Source organism: Microplitis mediator, chromosome 1 (assembly GCF_029852145.1).
Source record: "Microplitis mediator isolate UGA2020A chromosome 1, iyMicMedi2.1, whole genome shotgun sequence".
NCBI classification, from domain to species: domain Eukaryota; kingdom Metazoa; phylum Arthropoda; class Insecta; order Hymenoptera; family Braconidae; genus Microplitis; species Microplitis mediator.
Genome location: NC_079969.1, coordinates 6,417,827 through 6,432,999, shown reverse-complemented (window position 1 = coordinate 6,432,999; position 15,173 = coordinate 6,417,827). Strand labels below are relative to the sequence as shown.

The 15,173-nt window shown below is 30.8% G+C and overlaps 1 protein-coding gene across 1 annotated transcript; it reads left to right on the top strand.

Moving 5' to 3' along the window:
* Positions 1 to 9,125: 9,125 nt before the first annotated feature.
* LOC130669442 (uncharacterized) lies at positions 9,126 to 13,626 on the top strand. Its single transcript, XM_057472361.1, has 3 exons — positions 9,126 to 9,311; positions 11,076 to 11,565; positions 11,626 to 13,626. The coding sequence occupies exons 1-3, from the start codon at positions 9,195 to 9,197 to the stop codon at positions 13,122 to 13,124; spliced, it is 2,106 nt and encodes a 701-aa protein (XP_057328344.1). The 5' UTR covers positions 9,126 to 9,194; the 3' UTR covers positions 13,125 to 13,626.
* Positions 13,627 to 15,173: the final 1,547 nt, after the last annotated feature.

Below are 15,173 nucleotides of genomic sequence, written 5' to 3'. Positions count from 1 at the left end.
AAATGGATTCGATCAATTACAGTTTGAAGATTTTCGAATAGTTTATCTCTTCGGTACATTGAGCTTAATGTGGACATTCACTGTTTTTATTTTTGAAATATTGTTCAAAAAAATGACGGAATCATATGACAAACGCTTACAAAAATTAAAAATGAAACGAATGAAAGTACGGCGAAAATTATCGTTGATCAATAAACAAACTGCCTTTGCTGAAACGCGGGTTTAATTATTCGTATTGTTGTAATATTGCGTGACTTTTATGACTGTTCATTCATTGATTTTACTCAGTGTCATTGAAGTAATCGACAGATATTTAAAATACTTATCAAAGACACGTTATAAAGGATAAGGTTAAATGAGTCAAAGTTTTGAGTTTTAATCTGACATTTTGAATCAAAGTTTAATAAAGAATTGGTAAACTGATTTTCTAAGGATTCGATTTGCAGAACGTCCGATATTACCAAATTACAATCCGTAAAAATTTGCTTTCATACAAAAGTATTTAGTTTTTGATCTTGAAATTAAATAACAAACAATATTTAGATTTTTTTTTATGAATTTATGAAGTAATATATTGCATTTTATGCCCTTGCTGTCCTTGAACTGAGTAATTAAATATTGCGTGTTGTATTGTTTGACTTATGTATTTATTGATTGATATTGTGTGTTGTTAAAATGATTGACTTTTTAATAAAATATATATAATTCGAAAATTATTTATCTTTTGTTGGCACCAAATCAAAAAATTTTCATGTTTTTGATGGAATAAATAAAATGTTAGTTTTAAGAAAACTTTTTCTTGTCATGTAATTTCCATAATAACCATTTAAATATATTTAATTAAACACATATCACGGTGACTATAAAATAAAATTTTTTTTTCCACTTTTTATTATAATTGTTGTAAGGGAAATATGAAATCTACTGAAAAAATAAAACAAATAAATAATTTATAAATCTTTTTATTAACAACAAAAATAATTAAGAGTAAAATAATATACACTCGTCACTATTTTCTACAGAAAACTATCAATTCAAAATTATTAATAAATAGAGTAAGTAATTAAGTAATAAAGTAAGAAAGGGTGCAGTAATACCTCCACCACCTAATCTAGGACCCAGACCGGGTGTGCCACCGCAAGGACCGATGGGCATGATGCCCCCACCTGGAATTCATCCTGGCGGGCCTATGGGACCAGGAGGCCCTATGATAGTGGGACCTCACGGACCCATGCCGCCGATAATGGGCATGCGACTTCCAATGATGGGACCTAACGGACCCATGATGATGGGACCCATGGGCCCTATAACTCAAATAAGACCGCCAATGAATGCTCCACCACCAATTAAAAAGTAATTTTTATTATCTACTCTAAGGATTTATTATATGTATGCGTGTTTTGAAATTATCATTTCAATTATCTTACACAAATTTTGTAAATTGATGAAAGTTTTTTGTTTTAATTTATATTAAAATTAATGAATAAATAAATTAATTCATTAACAATATTTGTTTACTAATTCAGTGTAATTAATTTTTTTTTTAACTTTATATTACTGCGGAGGATCTATAGTAAGTTAAAAACAATAATAAAAATAATCCGCTTACAAATATACTAGTAACCTTACAAGTAAAAAAAAAATTCGTTTCGAGAAGATTCGAAAAAAGTTCGACATGTGGAACTTTTAAACTTGAAACAGATTAGAACTTCGACTATAACTTTCTTTGAACTTTTGAAATTTTTATAGCAAAAAAACAAAAATTGTGTTGTATTTTGTATGAGCGAATTTTTAGTCAAAAAATAATCTTTTTAAAACATTGGAACGTTCCCGTCGATTTTATATTATTACAATTATGTCTTCGGAAATTCCGTTGGACAAATTTTTATCTAACGGAGTAATTGAAGCATATAAGCCAATAATTCCGCGAACTACATCGCAGTCCGAAGGCAAAACTCATGGTGTTCACCAGAGTAACCTAGACGCGACGTTGCGATGTTTAATGTTTATATTTAATTGTACTCTTGATTAAAATCCAGAGCAGCCAGTCAGCCGATGAACATCTTAGGCCCCCGCCGTATGTCCGGAGACCGACTGGCGGAAATCAAGTTTTGAATTGTTTAAATATTTCATCTTCTTATAATTTGAACGTTTTATTTTACTTCTCAAACCCCACAAAATACATCAAAATTAGAGAGAGCTCAGCAACAGGTGCACCTGTGGTCGACTGACACCCTGCTGCCATCCACCCGGTAATTTTTCGCCACCTAACTGGACTTTCCATGTAACGAAATATTTCTCAAAACAGATTTTTACTACATTGTACCTTCGTTCTGAAAACTTCTCATTAGAAATCAATAGCCCCATAAGAATAAAAAAAAGTTCCAAATTAGAGATTTGCGAGACATTATTTAACATACGAGAAATAATAAATACCCATGAATTCCAACAGGTCCTTGGAGGATTTTGAAATACTAAGTCAACAAAAAATATATCACTAGACTTAAATTAAAGGAATTATTGACCACAACATTGATAGAATTTTTTTTTTTTTTTTAATTGATTTATTAGGCAACAATTATTAAATATTATACATTTTCATAATTCTACAATAGAAATATCACGTTTAAATAGATTATATGATGTGCTCATCGATAGTGGATCGATAAATTTTGTCAAACAATTAATATATATATTACGGTAGCTCAAAAAAAGTCTTGATGTATGAATTTGTACTTTCACCCTTCAAAAAGTTATTAAGGTATGGTGAGGAAAATATTTTCTCCCCAAGTTTGAGCTTAGAAAATTTTGAAATTTTTCCGCGTCTTCATAAAATTCTTATTTTAAGGTGAAATTGTTAGAAAATTACTTATTTTATGGGTAGTTAATTTTGGTTGTCCAAAATCAAAAATTTAAAACAATGAAACACTGGATTGTTTAAATGGTTTTTAGATTTAGAAAATTCTTGAGCAACCTCTCGTAAACTAAAATTTTAGATCAAACGTGGTGATAATTTTTTTCTTTTACCAAACTCAAACTTTTTGAAGGGTAAGAGCTGAAAAAATCGTTTTTTTTTAAGCTACCCTAATATATATGTAAATAACTGAATATATTTATATGGTTATTAAGAAATCACACAACAAAGAAAAGTTTTCATAAGAATTATATCTAATTTATTCCATCGAAAAAATGAAAAATTGGTAATGGTCTATAATCGGGGCTCCACCTGTTTATATCAAGCAAAAATCCAAATATAGACAAATCGCTTTGAAACCAATTTCATTCTCTAGCATTTGTCGGCGGATTAAAAATATAATTGCATCTTTAGGTGTTATTTGAGCCTTAATAAGTTATAAGTGTATACCAAAGGTATAAATTATGCTTGATTTAGATGTTAGATCATGAATTTTCAGTTCCGTGCAACACTGCATTATTTGACATATTTTTCATTTTATTCTGTGTATTGACTCTTAAGTCAAACACTAAAATTTGAGGTATATGCCTATTTGCCATAATTTCTGTAGTTTCGTCCTAAGTACGTTAACGGACTCGTCAGTAAGGCTATGTTAACGCACTCTTGCCTTAGACTACACCTCTTACCAGTACGAGCCGGCGTAAAACTGTGCTGTGGGTTCCAGCCAGACACTATACTAGCAAAGGAAGGCGGATACCGTCCAAACTACTTGCAACTAAATGTTAGGTGAGCTGTTGTACACCGTTTAAGTATTGAAATAACAGAAATATGCCAATTTTCACTATACAAGAGTTCAAAAAATCTTTGTAGCTCTTAGTTAGACCTTTCTATCACCACCGTCTATCTTACGGTATTAATAAAATTAATTATTTATATTTATTAGAAAATTTATTAAATTTATTTTGGAAAATTTGCATGATTTTATGTTATCAATTTTGTACACTCTGATTGCAAGGTTCAGATAGATATCTAGTGTTAAAGACAAAAACACATACAGAAAATTTAATCCGCCGTGTAGCTGAACACGTGGAAAAAGTTTAATTATAGATATTTAAGGTGTAAGCATTTGGAACTTTGAAAAATAGGTGGAGCCCCACTTCTAGACCATTACCGAAAAATTTTTTAATTTTGTGCCAATAGGCGATTAATAATTTTCGCATTTTAGGGGAAGGGGGGGCAAAACGGGATACTTAACGAAAAATTTAGTTTTTAGGGACATAAATATCGTAAATTGGCTTCATTTCGATTCTATTTGAAATAAATATAACGAATTTTAGACTGCCATCAGAAAAAAAATTTTTATTTTCTGCGGGCAAAGGGGATACCCCAAAAAAAAGTAAATTTTTTTTTTTTTTTTTCCAGTGAATAAAAATGATGTAATAATGTCTTTCTAAATTGATGTAAGTAATAAAATTTACTCTCAACATATTTTTAAAGAAGTTTTTCCTTATTATTTCTTTTCAAAATTTGAAATTGGCGCCAATATTGTACTTTTCGCAAAAAATATAAAAATATTTTTTTTTAGCTTTTAATAGTGTAAAATGATACTAGATGTCATTTTTGACCATTTTCGAAAGTTTTTCGAGAAAAAAAAATTTTGACGAAATTTTGAGGGTATCCCATTTTGCCGGCCTATCCCGTTTTGCCCCCCCCCCTTCCCCTATATATCTCATTGAAAAGTCAATCATTTTAACTACACACAAAATTAATCAATGGATATATGAGTCAAACAACACGACACGCAATATTTAATCAATCAGTTCAAGGACAGCAAAAGCAGAATTGAATAGTTTATAAATTCATAAAATATAAACCAAATATTGTTCGTTATTACTTTCATGATTAAAAACTAAATTTTTTTTTACGAAAGTTTGTCTGGTTGGTAATATCGAATGTTCTGCAAATCGAATACTGAAAAAATCGCTTGACCAGTGCTTCATAAAAATTGATTTTAAAATGATAGATTCAAGCTCAAGACTTTGATTAAATTATGCGAGGAACCCTGTTCTTAATAATCCGGCTTCAATAAGTACTCCAAATATGCGTTAATCATCCAAATGTCAGATTAAATAAATCAATAAATGAATAAAGTCTTACGAAAGTCACGCAATTTTACAACAAAACGAATAAACTTAAACTCGTGTTTCAGCAAAGGCAGTTTGTTTATTGATTAACGCTAATTTTCGCCGTACTTTCATTTGTTTCATTTCTAATTTTTGTAAACGTTTGTCATATGATTCCGTCATTTTTTTGAACAAGATTTCAAAAATAAAAACAGTGATTGTCCACATTAAGCTCAATGTACCGAAAAGATAAACTATGCGAAAATCTTCAAACTCTAATTGATCAAATCCACTTTTATATGATTCAAGTCTAGCAGCTAATTTCCTTTTTCTTGTTATTTCTTTATAACGGTCAAATCGTTCGACGTAATGAATGTGGCCGGTTTCAAAAAGATTCATTGCTGCTTTATCGATTTTGTTTTTCAAACTCCAACGTTTACGACTCATAAACACGTTGTACGATTTGAATAATACGTCCTTCGAAATGTATAGATTGTCGCCTACTGCAGTCTCACGATACTTATAAGCAAATATACAAGCTGCTAAAGAATCTTTCGAAACTGACTCAAATTCTGCAAGTCCAGAATTTAACGGACTTGACATATTTATCGGACGTGAATCATTAATCGAATCAACAAAGTTTACTGAAAGTGTATAATTTATCGGATCAGAATCAATTACCTCATCAGTTGTCTCTGACATTTGAATTTCTCTCATAATGTAATAGTAGCATAAATCACTTGCCATAAATGATTCATACAAGTATTCCTTATCAGAATCACTTGACCATATTTCAGTGTCTAATATATATTCACGGATATTAGGGTCAAAAAATATTTTATACTTATGTGAATGTAAATCATTCAAATTTTCAACCCTACGGTAACTCGGTTTTGCAAGCAACGCCATGCGTTGACCCTCTAATGCTGGATTAAACATCAACATAAATAAAGATGCAGATAGAAAAGTAATACGCATGAATAAACGCTGTATGCGTGTCCTCATCCCCATATTCAATACCAACAACAAGATATCGAACAAAGTTTCGATAAAATTGAACTTATTATTGACTAAAATAAGTATAAAAATACTACTTAGAATAATAATCGAGAGTATCAGAGTTTGATAACTGAACATAGTGTCGACAATTTTCTCAAGGATTGGAACAGTACGTGAGTTTGTTACTATCGTGTAGCCTTCTTCCGAGTATAGGGGAATAACATCGAGATATTCGTAATATAGTATATCAAGTGGTATTAAATCTATCCATATATCGTAAGTATCATTATTAAACCATTTTTCAATTCTGTCAGAATCGAAAAATCCAATATCCCGATAGTAGTCCAACACTGGTGTGACATTCAACATTGAAAATATCTGTTTAATAACAAAATTCAGGTTTCCGCGAATACCTAATTTATCCGATAAATCACGAAAGGTGGGCGAAGGTGCATAACCTTTTACTGGAAAACCATTCAGAATTCTGGTTTTGTCAAAATGATAACTTTGACACGACTCCGAATCTGTAACAAAAATTCAATATTTAATAAAAACAAAATGACAAATTGAATGCAGAACCCTACCGTTGTTAAATGTCTGCCTATACAATGTCCATCGATTATCACTCGTTTTCTTTTTAACTCTACTCCAGGATTTCGGTGCTCTATCAGTGTAGGGGTTAAATGTATACACCATCGTACTTTTGTTGACTTGATCTCGACAAACGTAAAATGATCCAAGGGCTTCAATATCCCACACCATCCTCAGAACTTTCATTGCCTTTTCACATTTTTCACCAACAACGAAAACCAATGACTCGACGTTCCAAATAATTGACGATTTTATTTCGTGAAGAAGAGCTTTTAGTGTTCTATCAGATTCTGCTGATAGAATGTACGAGGGATGATTTGGATAGTGCCATTTCATCACAGTTGAGTCGAAATCATTATCGATCGTTACAATGGACGCGTTGACCACTTCATTTATTGAAATTTCGAACATGATGTCAATCAAGTTAACAGTTATAACCGCAGGGTTCAATTCATCAGGAAAGCACAGCTCAAGTAGTTGTTTCTGTTTAAAAATCGGACAATAATTATATAATCATACAAACCAATTTATTGTATTCGAATAAAATAAAAATTACCGTATCATTGTGAAAAATTTCCAAATCAGTTGGAGCTGCATCACTTTCATCAATATTGTCACACACAATGAAGCTTACCAACAAACACAATATAACAATTTTTGTCCACATTTTTATACTGATTTTAATGAAATTAAAATTTTAAATTATCAAAAGTTCGAAAATCCTCAAATAATCTCAACTTCTTTTCAAGTTATTGTTTCAATTTTAAGTAAATTATCAAACAAATTGAATCACTGAATGCTCGAATATAGCATCCATGTATATCCACTTCAACTTATTGCTCATAACTGACAACTCAATAGTATCATTTGCTGGAATATCCACTTCATTAGTTGTTAAGGATACGTGTCCGTACATGAGGATCTCTTCGATTTTTCGAGCGCGCCAATGAGTCCTCGAGAAGTATATGACGCATGTTATTAAAAGCATAGCGCATTAGCATCATACTCATATACTCATTATAGCAAAACAAATGTATGTATATTACATAGTATTCAATTTACAGATAAATAATTTAAAGATTCATTTTTTCCCAGCATCAGTAATCATAAAAATTATCTTAAAAAAATATTTGCCCAGAACTGGGCGCCACAGAATTCAAAAATATTTAACACTAGTCCATTAGTCATTACATATTTTTCTTTCGAATAGAAGTATATATTTTTTTGCAACGTTGCAAGTTGATTGTTACTGAAAACCACTTTCATTTATTAGTAAACTATTGATTTACAGAAATATAGAGACTGGGGCATGACGACACCAATTAACCGAGTAATTATTTGTTGTGGTTTTTTAATACCAGTTACAAATTTTTTTGCTATTACAACAATTTATCATTTTTTTACAATAAATTTAATTGAATAAATTTTGACTATAATCACTTATTAAGTCGAATAAATCCCAGGATCAACTTCAGAGTAAAATTTGAACGCGACCACACTTGAATTTGGTGATTTTCGATACAATCCGTTTGTGTTAATTGACTTTATTGGATTTTACGTTGAATACGATGGCATATACGATGGACCGAAAGTATAAAAATCAACATCAGGTATTATACCGTGTAATATCTTCGGGGACCATTTTTACACCAAAAATTTTTTACGGTGTATTTATTATTTGTCTGATCGATATATATTCGGGTGAATGCAGAGCAGATTTTTTTTCATTTTATCCCTTCGGAGTAAAATGTAGTCCGTCGTTAAGGGAAGGGGCCGAAGTATTGATATTATTTATGAAAATACTCCGTGGAGTAAAATAAAAAAAGTAACAATTTGTGAATTGAATAACTTAAGTATCGTGTAATGTATTATAAATTTAAAAAAAATTTTTTTGGTGATTTTAAATATATAAAAACCCGTTTTTATCATATAAATTTATTTCAACATTAAAATTCCGGATCGAAGCGGATGCGATTAAACATAAAATCTACACTGACATTGAAATATTAGAGAAAAAAAAAGGAAATTTTCAAATGTAGTTTTTTTCGACAGATTTTATTTAAAGAAAAAAAAATAAATTTTCATAAGTTCATTTAAATATCGAAATATTTCATAAATATTTCAAGATCTAGTAGCTTAATTTTTATTTACCGTAATAGTTAAAGTTTTTCAAGTTTTTTAAAAATATAAGTAACAAAAAAGTTTAATATTTATTTTATGCATAAATTTAATATGGACAATATGTAGGTCAATATATAATTTTTTCTCTGAAAATCAATTGGCTGCAATAGCAACATAATGCGCAGTTTTTATAAAGAGTGAGATCATGAACGCGAAATAGCATAAATAGTTTGAAATAAAAGCTGATACATGTAACGCATCGATTGACAAAAGGACACGTATCCTTTCCCATTCCCACTATATTTCAATATTTAATATATTTTTATTTGTTTATTTATTTATTCTGTCGTTAGTTACAGCTAAAAAGTCAAAGAGAATAGACGCACGTATTCTGCAGATCATTTCGCGATTAATTATTTAACTTTAGTATAAAAAATATTTTTATAATGTTGATGTTCTTAAAGTTTATTTTTTTATGTTTCCTACTTGTGAATTCCGTCGACTGCGATGACAACGAGGAGTCTCCAGAATCAACGAATTTGTCAGATTTTCACAATGATATGGTAATTAATCTATTGTTAATTATAATTTAATTTTAATTATAATTAGGGGGAAGGTTGGACTGAGTGAAACATCATTTTCATGAAGAAAAAAAATTTTTTAAATTTTTAAATGGTGAGTTACAGTTTGTAGAAAAGGGTGGGCAAGTTGATCAATCCAGTCGGTGCTGGAAATTTGAAATTTTCATTAACAAAAGAAATATTTTTTTTTAAGTGTTTGTTTCACTAGAGAATTTGAAAAATTTAACTGAGGAAAAATGAACCCGATTGTAAGAAAAATCTTTTTTTTTTTTCAAAAGGAATATAATCACTGATTATAAGAAATACAATTGCATACGCGAAAAAAAAATCGGTCTGTCAGTTGACCCTGCGGGCCAGCCCCAAAACTTCCCGCTGTTTTCGAGCTCGTTGAGCTCGAAAACATTATTGTGAATACATTTTCGAGCTCTTCGAGCTCGCAAATACTTTTGTATGCCATTGTTTTGTAAAAAACCATTTTTTAGCATTTCTTTCTCCCACGATATCTCGCGAACGAATTAACCGATTTTGATGGTTGAGGCGGCAATCGACGCGTTTTGTCAAGTTCTGAAGCTGATCAAATTTTGGATTTGATTTATCAAGTCGTTTTTGAGATATTTCAGGAAAAATAAAAAATTTTTTTTTTTTTAATTCTTTCGACAACGGTTTCTCTTGAACGAATGAACCGATTTTGATGGTTGAGGTGGCATTCGACGCGGCTTATAAAGCTCTAGAGCCCAGTCCATTTTGGAATTAATCCATCGAGCACATTAAAAGTTATCCAAAAAAAACATTTTTGAAAAAACTTTATTTTTGAAATATCTCTGAACGAGCCCTACCGATCAAGCTCAATTTTCTCTTGGCTTCAAGATATTGACAATCCGCGTCGAATGACACCTTAAAGTTCAAAATCGGTTCATCCGTTCAAAAGATACAGGTATTTACATACGTACGTACGTACGTACGTACATACATACATACATACACTCGGACATCATCGTGAAATTAGTCAGGATAGCTCCCTAGGACCTCGAAACGTCGACATCTGATGGAAATTCGATTTTCGTAAATCGGACCGAAACCAATAACTTCCCGAATTTTTGAAAATTTACAATTTTCTTAGCGGGAAGTTAAAAAAGTAACTTATTTGAATTAAAATCTAAATAAAATTATAATAATATTTGATCGTTAAATAATTTTTTGATGATGGTCATTAATTATTTACTATTGTGGATAATAAATTGTTTATAAGTTTTTATTAAATTGATAATGATTTTAATTGGCAACAATAATAATCGAGATTTCGATCGTCAATTAAAAAAGCGAATATTATATAGGTATATGTAGAATGAGATTTTTAAATATTCAAAATTTTTAAGAGCAAAAAAATGTTCATGTAAGTCGCTCATAGTTCGTTTGTACCTATACTGAAAGTACTGAGAGCGTTTCCTTCAATGAACATACAATTTCTGTACCCCACACGGAAAGAAACGTTAAGTAAATTCGTCTATGCAGCATAGCAATAATTACGTTAATCTATAGTCTTGATAAGCAGCCCCATAGGTGCGACGTCACATACACTATAGAGTGATGTAATTATTACTATGCTGCACTAGGCATATTTACTTGACATTTCTCTCCGTGCACCGTTAAATAAAGATCAAGCTCTCAGTGGTCTGACTATAGATTTACTGGTTAAGTGATTGATACCGAATATGTTGCATAATTGATTATTGAATTTTTAAACAGAAACAACTACTTGAGCTGTGCTTTCCTGATAAATTGAACCCTGCGGTTATAACTGTTGACTTGATTGACATCATGTTCGAAATTTCAATAAACGAAGTGGTCAACGCGTCGATTGTAACAATCGATTATGATTTCAAATCAACTATGATGAAATGGCACTATCCAAATCATCCCTCGTACATTCTATCAGCAGAGTCTGATAAAAAACTAAAAGCTCTTCTTCACGAAATAAAATCGTCGATTATTTGGAACGTCGAGTCATTGGTTTTCGTTGTTGGTGAAAACTGTGGGAAGGCAATGAAAGTACTGAGGATGGTGTGGGATATTGAAGCCCTTGGATCGTTTTACGTCTGTCGAGATCAAGTCAACAAAAGTACGCTGGTGTATACATTTAACCCTTACACAGATAAAGCACCGGAGCCCTGGAGTAGAGTTAAAAAGAAAACGAGTGATAATCGATGGACATTGTATAGGCAGGCATTTAAAAACGGTAGGGTACTGCATTCAATTTGTGATTATATTTATCTTAAATGTTAAATTTTTGTTACAGATTCGGAATCGTGTCAAAGTTATCATTTTGACAAAACCAGAATTCTGGACGGTTTTCCAGTAAAAGGTTATGCACTAAATACATTAAGTGATGTTTCATCAAATGAATTTACACCTGAAGCACTCGATGGGCAAATCGCGAATCCATATTTCGTATTTGAAAACATATTTTCAATGTTGAATGTCACACCGGTGATGCATTACTGTATGATTGATGATGTTCCACATTCTGTAAGAACTAAAAAATTATTTAATAATGATAAGTACGATGTATGGTTGAAATCACAACCACTCGATCTACTTTATTACGAATATCTCGATATTATTCCTCTATACTCGGAAGAAGAAGGCTACATGATAGTAACAAACTCACGTTCTGTTCCAATCCTTGAGGAAATTGCCGACAGCATGTTCAGTTATCAAACTCTGATACTTTCGATTATCATTCTAACTAGTATCTTCGTACTTATTTTAATCAATAATAAGTTTAATTTTATCGAAACCTTGTTCGATATCTTGTTGTTGGTATTGAATATGGGGATGACGACACCCATAGAACGTTTATTCATGCGTATTACTTTTCTAGCCACATCTTTATTTATTTTGATGTTTAATCCGGCATTAGAGGGTCAACTCATGGCAATGCTGGCGAAGCCGAGTTACCGTAGGGTTGAAAATTTAGATGATTTACATTCAAATGAATATCAAGTATTTTTCGACGATACAATCCGCGAGTATATAGCTGACACACAATTATGGTCAAGTGATTCTGATAAGGAATACTTGTATGAGCAAGGCACGTTTGATTTTGGTCGCTGCTACAACTACATTACGAGAGATTATGCAGGTTCAGTACAACTCGAAATTCTGGTATTTGATACAATCCCATTCATCGATCCAGTTCCGATGAATGATTCGATTCCAGTAAATGTTTCTTATCCCATTAATGATTCACTCTCGGTAAATATGTCAAGTCCGTTAAAAGATGGATTTTCGGAATTTGACTCAGTTACAAAAGATTCTTTAGCTGCTTGTATATTTGCTTATAAGTATCGTGAGTCTGCATTAGGCGACAATTTATACATATCGAAAGACTTATTATTCAAGTCGTACAACGTGTTTATGAGTCGTAAACGTTGGAGTTTGAAAAACAAAATCGATAAAGCAGCAATGAATCTTTTTGAAACCGGTCACATTCATTACGCCGAACGATTTGAACGTTATAAAAAAATAATAAGAAAAAGGATATTAGCTGCTAGACTTAAATCATATAAAAGTGGATTCGATCAATTAGAGTTTGAAGATTTTCGAATAGTTTATCTCTTTGGTACATTGAGCTTAATGTGGACAATCACTGTTTTTATTTTTGAAATATTGTTCAAAAAAATGACGGAATCATATGACAAACGATTACGAAAATTAGAAATGAAACGAATTAAAATACAGCGAAAATTAGGATTTATCAATAAACAAACTGCTTTTGCCGAAACACGGGTTTAATTATTCGTATTGTTGTAATATTGCGTGACTTTAATGACTGTTCATTTATTGATTTTACTCTTTGTCATTTAAGTAATCGACGGATATTTAAAATACTTATCAAAGACGCGTTATAAAGGACAAGGTTCCTCGTATAAATGAGTCAAAGTTTTGAGTTTTAATCTGACATTTTGAATCAAAGTTTTATAAAGAATTGGTGAATCGATTTTCTAAGGATTCGATTTGCAGACCATCCGATATTACTAAATTACAAACCGTAAAAATTTGCTTTCGTACAAAATTATTTAGTTTTTGATCGTGAAATTAAATAACAAACCATTCTTGGTTTTTATTTTATGAATTTATGAAGTAATATGTTGCATTTATGCCCTTGCTGTCCTTCAACTGAGTAATTAAATATTGCGTGTTGTGTTGTTTGACTTATGTATCTATCGATTGATATTGTGTGTTGTTAAAATGATTGACTTTTTAATAAGGTATAAAAAATTCGAAAATTATTAATCTCTTGTTGGCACAAAATCAAAAAATTTTCGTGTTTTTGACGGAATAAATTAAATGTAATTTTCATGAAAACTTTTCCTTGTCGTGTGATTTCCATAATAATCATAGAAATATATTCAATTATACACTTATTACGGTGACTATAAAATAAAATTTTTCATTTTAATTATTGTAAGAGAAATGTAAAATCTACTGAAAAAATAAAACAAATAAATAATATATAATTATTTTTATTAACAACAAAAATAATTAAAAATAAAATAATATACACTCGTCACTATTTTCTACAGAAATAATCAATTCAAAATTATTAATAAATAGAGTAAGTAATTAATCAAATTAATTAAAAAAAAAAATGTACATTTTTTTAAATTTTGAAGTTAATGAGTGCATTTTTTATAAATATTATTTCTGAAATTGTTTACTCTATTTATTTATAATTTTAAATTCGTCAGATGTCCGCTACATTTACACTCATCTTCTATTTTAAATTTTACAATAATTTTTTTTTTATTTTAATAGAAAAAATGCCCAAGTATTATCGCGACTCGACACATATTTAACCCATGACTCACCAAATGTTCGTAAAATTCATTGTCAAGGAGAAAAGCATAAGGATAACGTTAAATATTTTTATTAAAAATGGATGGAAGAACGAGCGCAGCTTTTAATTGACGCAACGTCTGCAGCATTCAAGGCCGGTAAAATAGCATCTAATCCATTAGCAGCGAATAAGGATGCAGCACTATCAGTGCTCCACCACCAATTAAAAAGTATTTTTAACTTCCCGCTAAGAAAATTGTAAATTTTCAAAAATTCGGGAAGTTATTGGTTTCGGTCCGATTTACGAAAATCGAATTTCTATCAGATGTCGACGTTTCGAGGTCCTAGGAAGCTATCCTGACTAATTTCACGATGATGTCCGAGTGTATGTATGTGTGTACGTACGTACGTATGTATGTATGTAAATATTCATAACTCTTGAACGGATGAACCGATTTTGATCTTTGAGGTGTCATTTGACGCGGATTGTTAATGTCTTGAAGCCGTAAAAATTTGAACTTAATCGGTAGGGTGCGTTCAGAGATATTTCAAAAATAAAATTTTTTCGAAAATGTTTTATTTGGATAACTTTTAATTTGCTCGATGGATTGATTCCAAAATCTAATTAGCTCTAAAACTCTATAAGCCGCGTCGAATGCTACCTCAACCATCAAAATCGGTTAATTCGTTCGCGAGATATCGTGGGAGTAGGAAATGCTAAAAAATGGTTTTTTACAAAACAATGGCATACAAAAGTATTTGCGAGCTCGAAGAGCTCGAAAATGTATTTACAGTAATGTTTTCGAGCTCGTTGAGCTCGAAAACAGCAGGAAGTTTTGGGGCTGGCCCGCAGGGTCAACTGACAGACCGATTTTTTTTATCTACGCTAAGGATTTATTATATGTATGAGTGTTTTGTAATTATCGTTTTAATTATTTTACATAAATTTTGTAAATTGATTAAATTTTTTTTGTTTTAAATTATATTGAAATTAATGAATAAATA

What these genes read in the sequence shown, in the direction of transcription:
- LOC130669442 (XM_057472361.1), top strand. Translation starts at nt 9,195, where the DNA reads ATGTTGATGTTCTTAAAGTTTATTTTTTTATGTTTCCTACTTGTGAAT. An exon ending in CAGATTTTCACAATGATATG is followed by an intron (nt 9,312 to 11,075) that starts GTAATTAATCTA and finishes ATTTTTAAACAG; the next exon opens with AAACAACTACTTGAGCTGTG. An exon ending in TAGGCAGGCATTTAAAAACG is followed by an intron (nt 11,566 to 11,625) that starts GTAGGGTACTGC and finishes TTTTTGTTACAG; the next exon opens with ATTCGGAATCGTGTCAAAGT.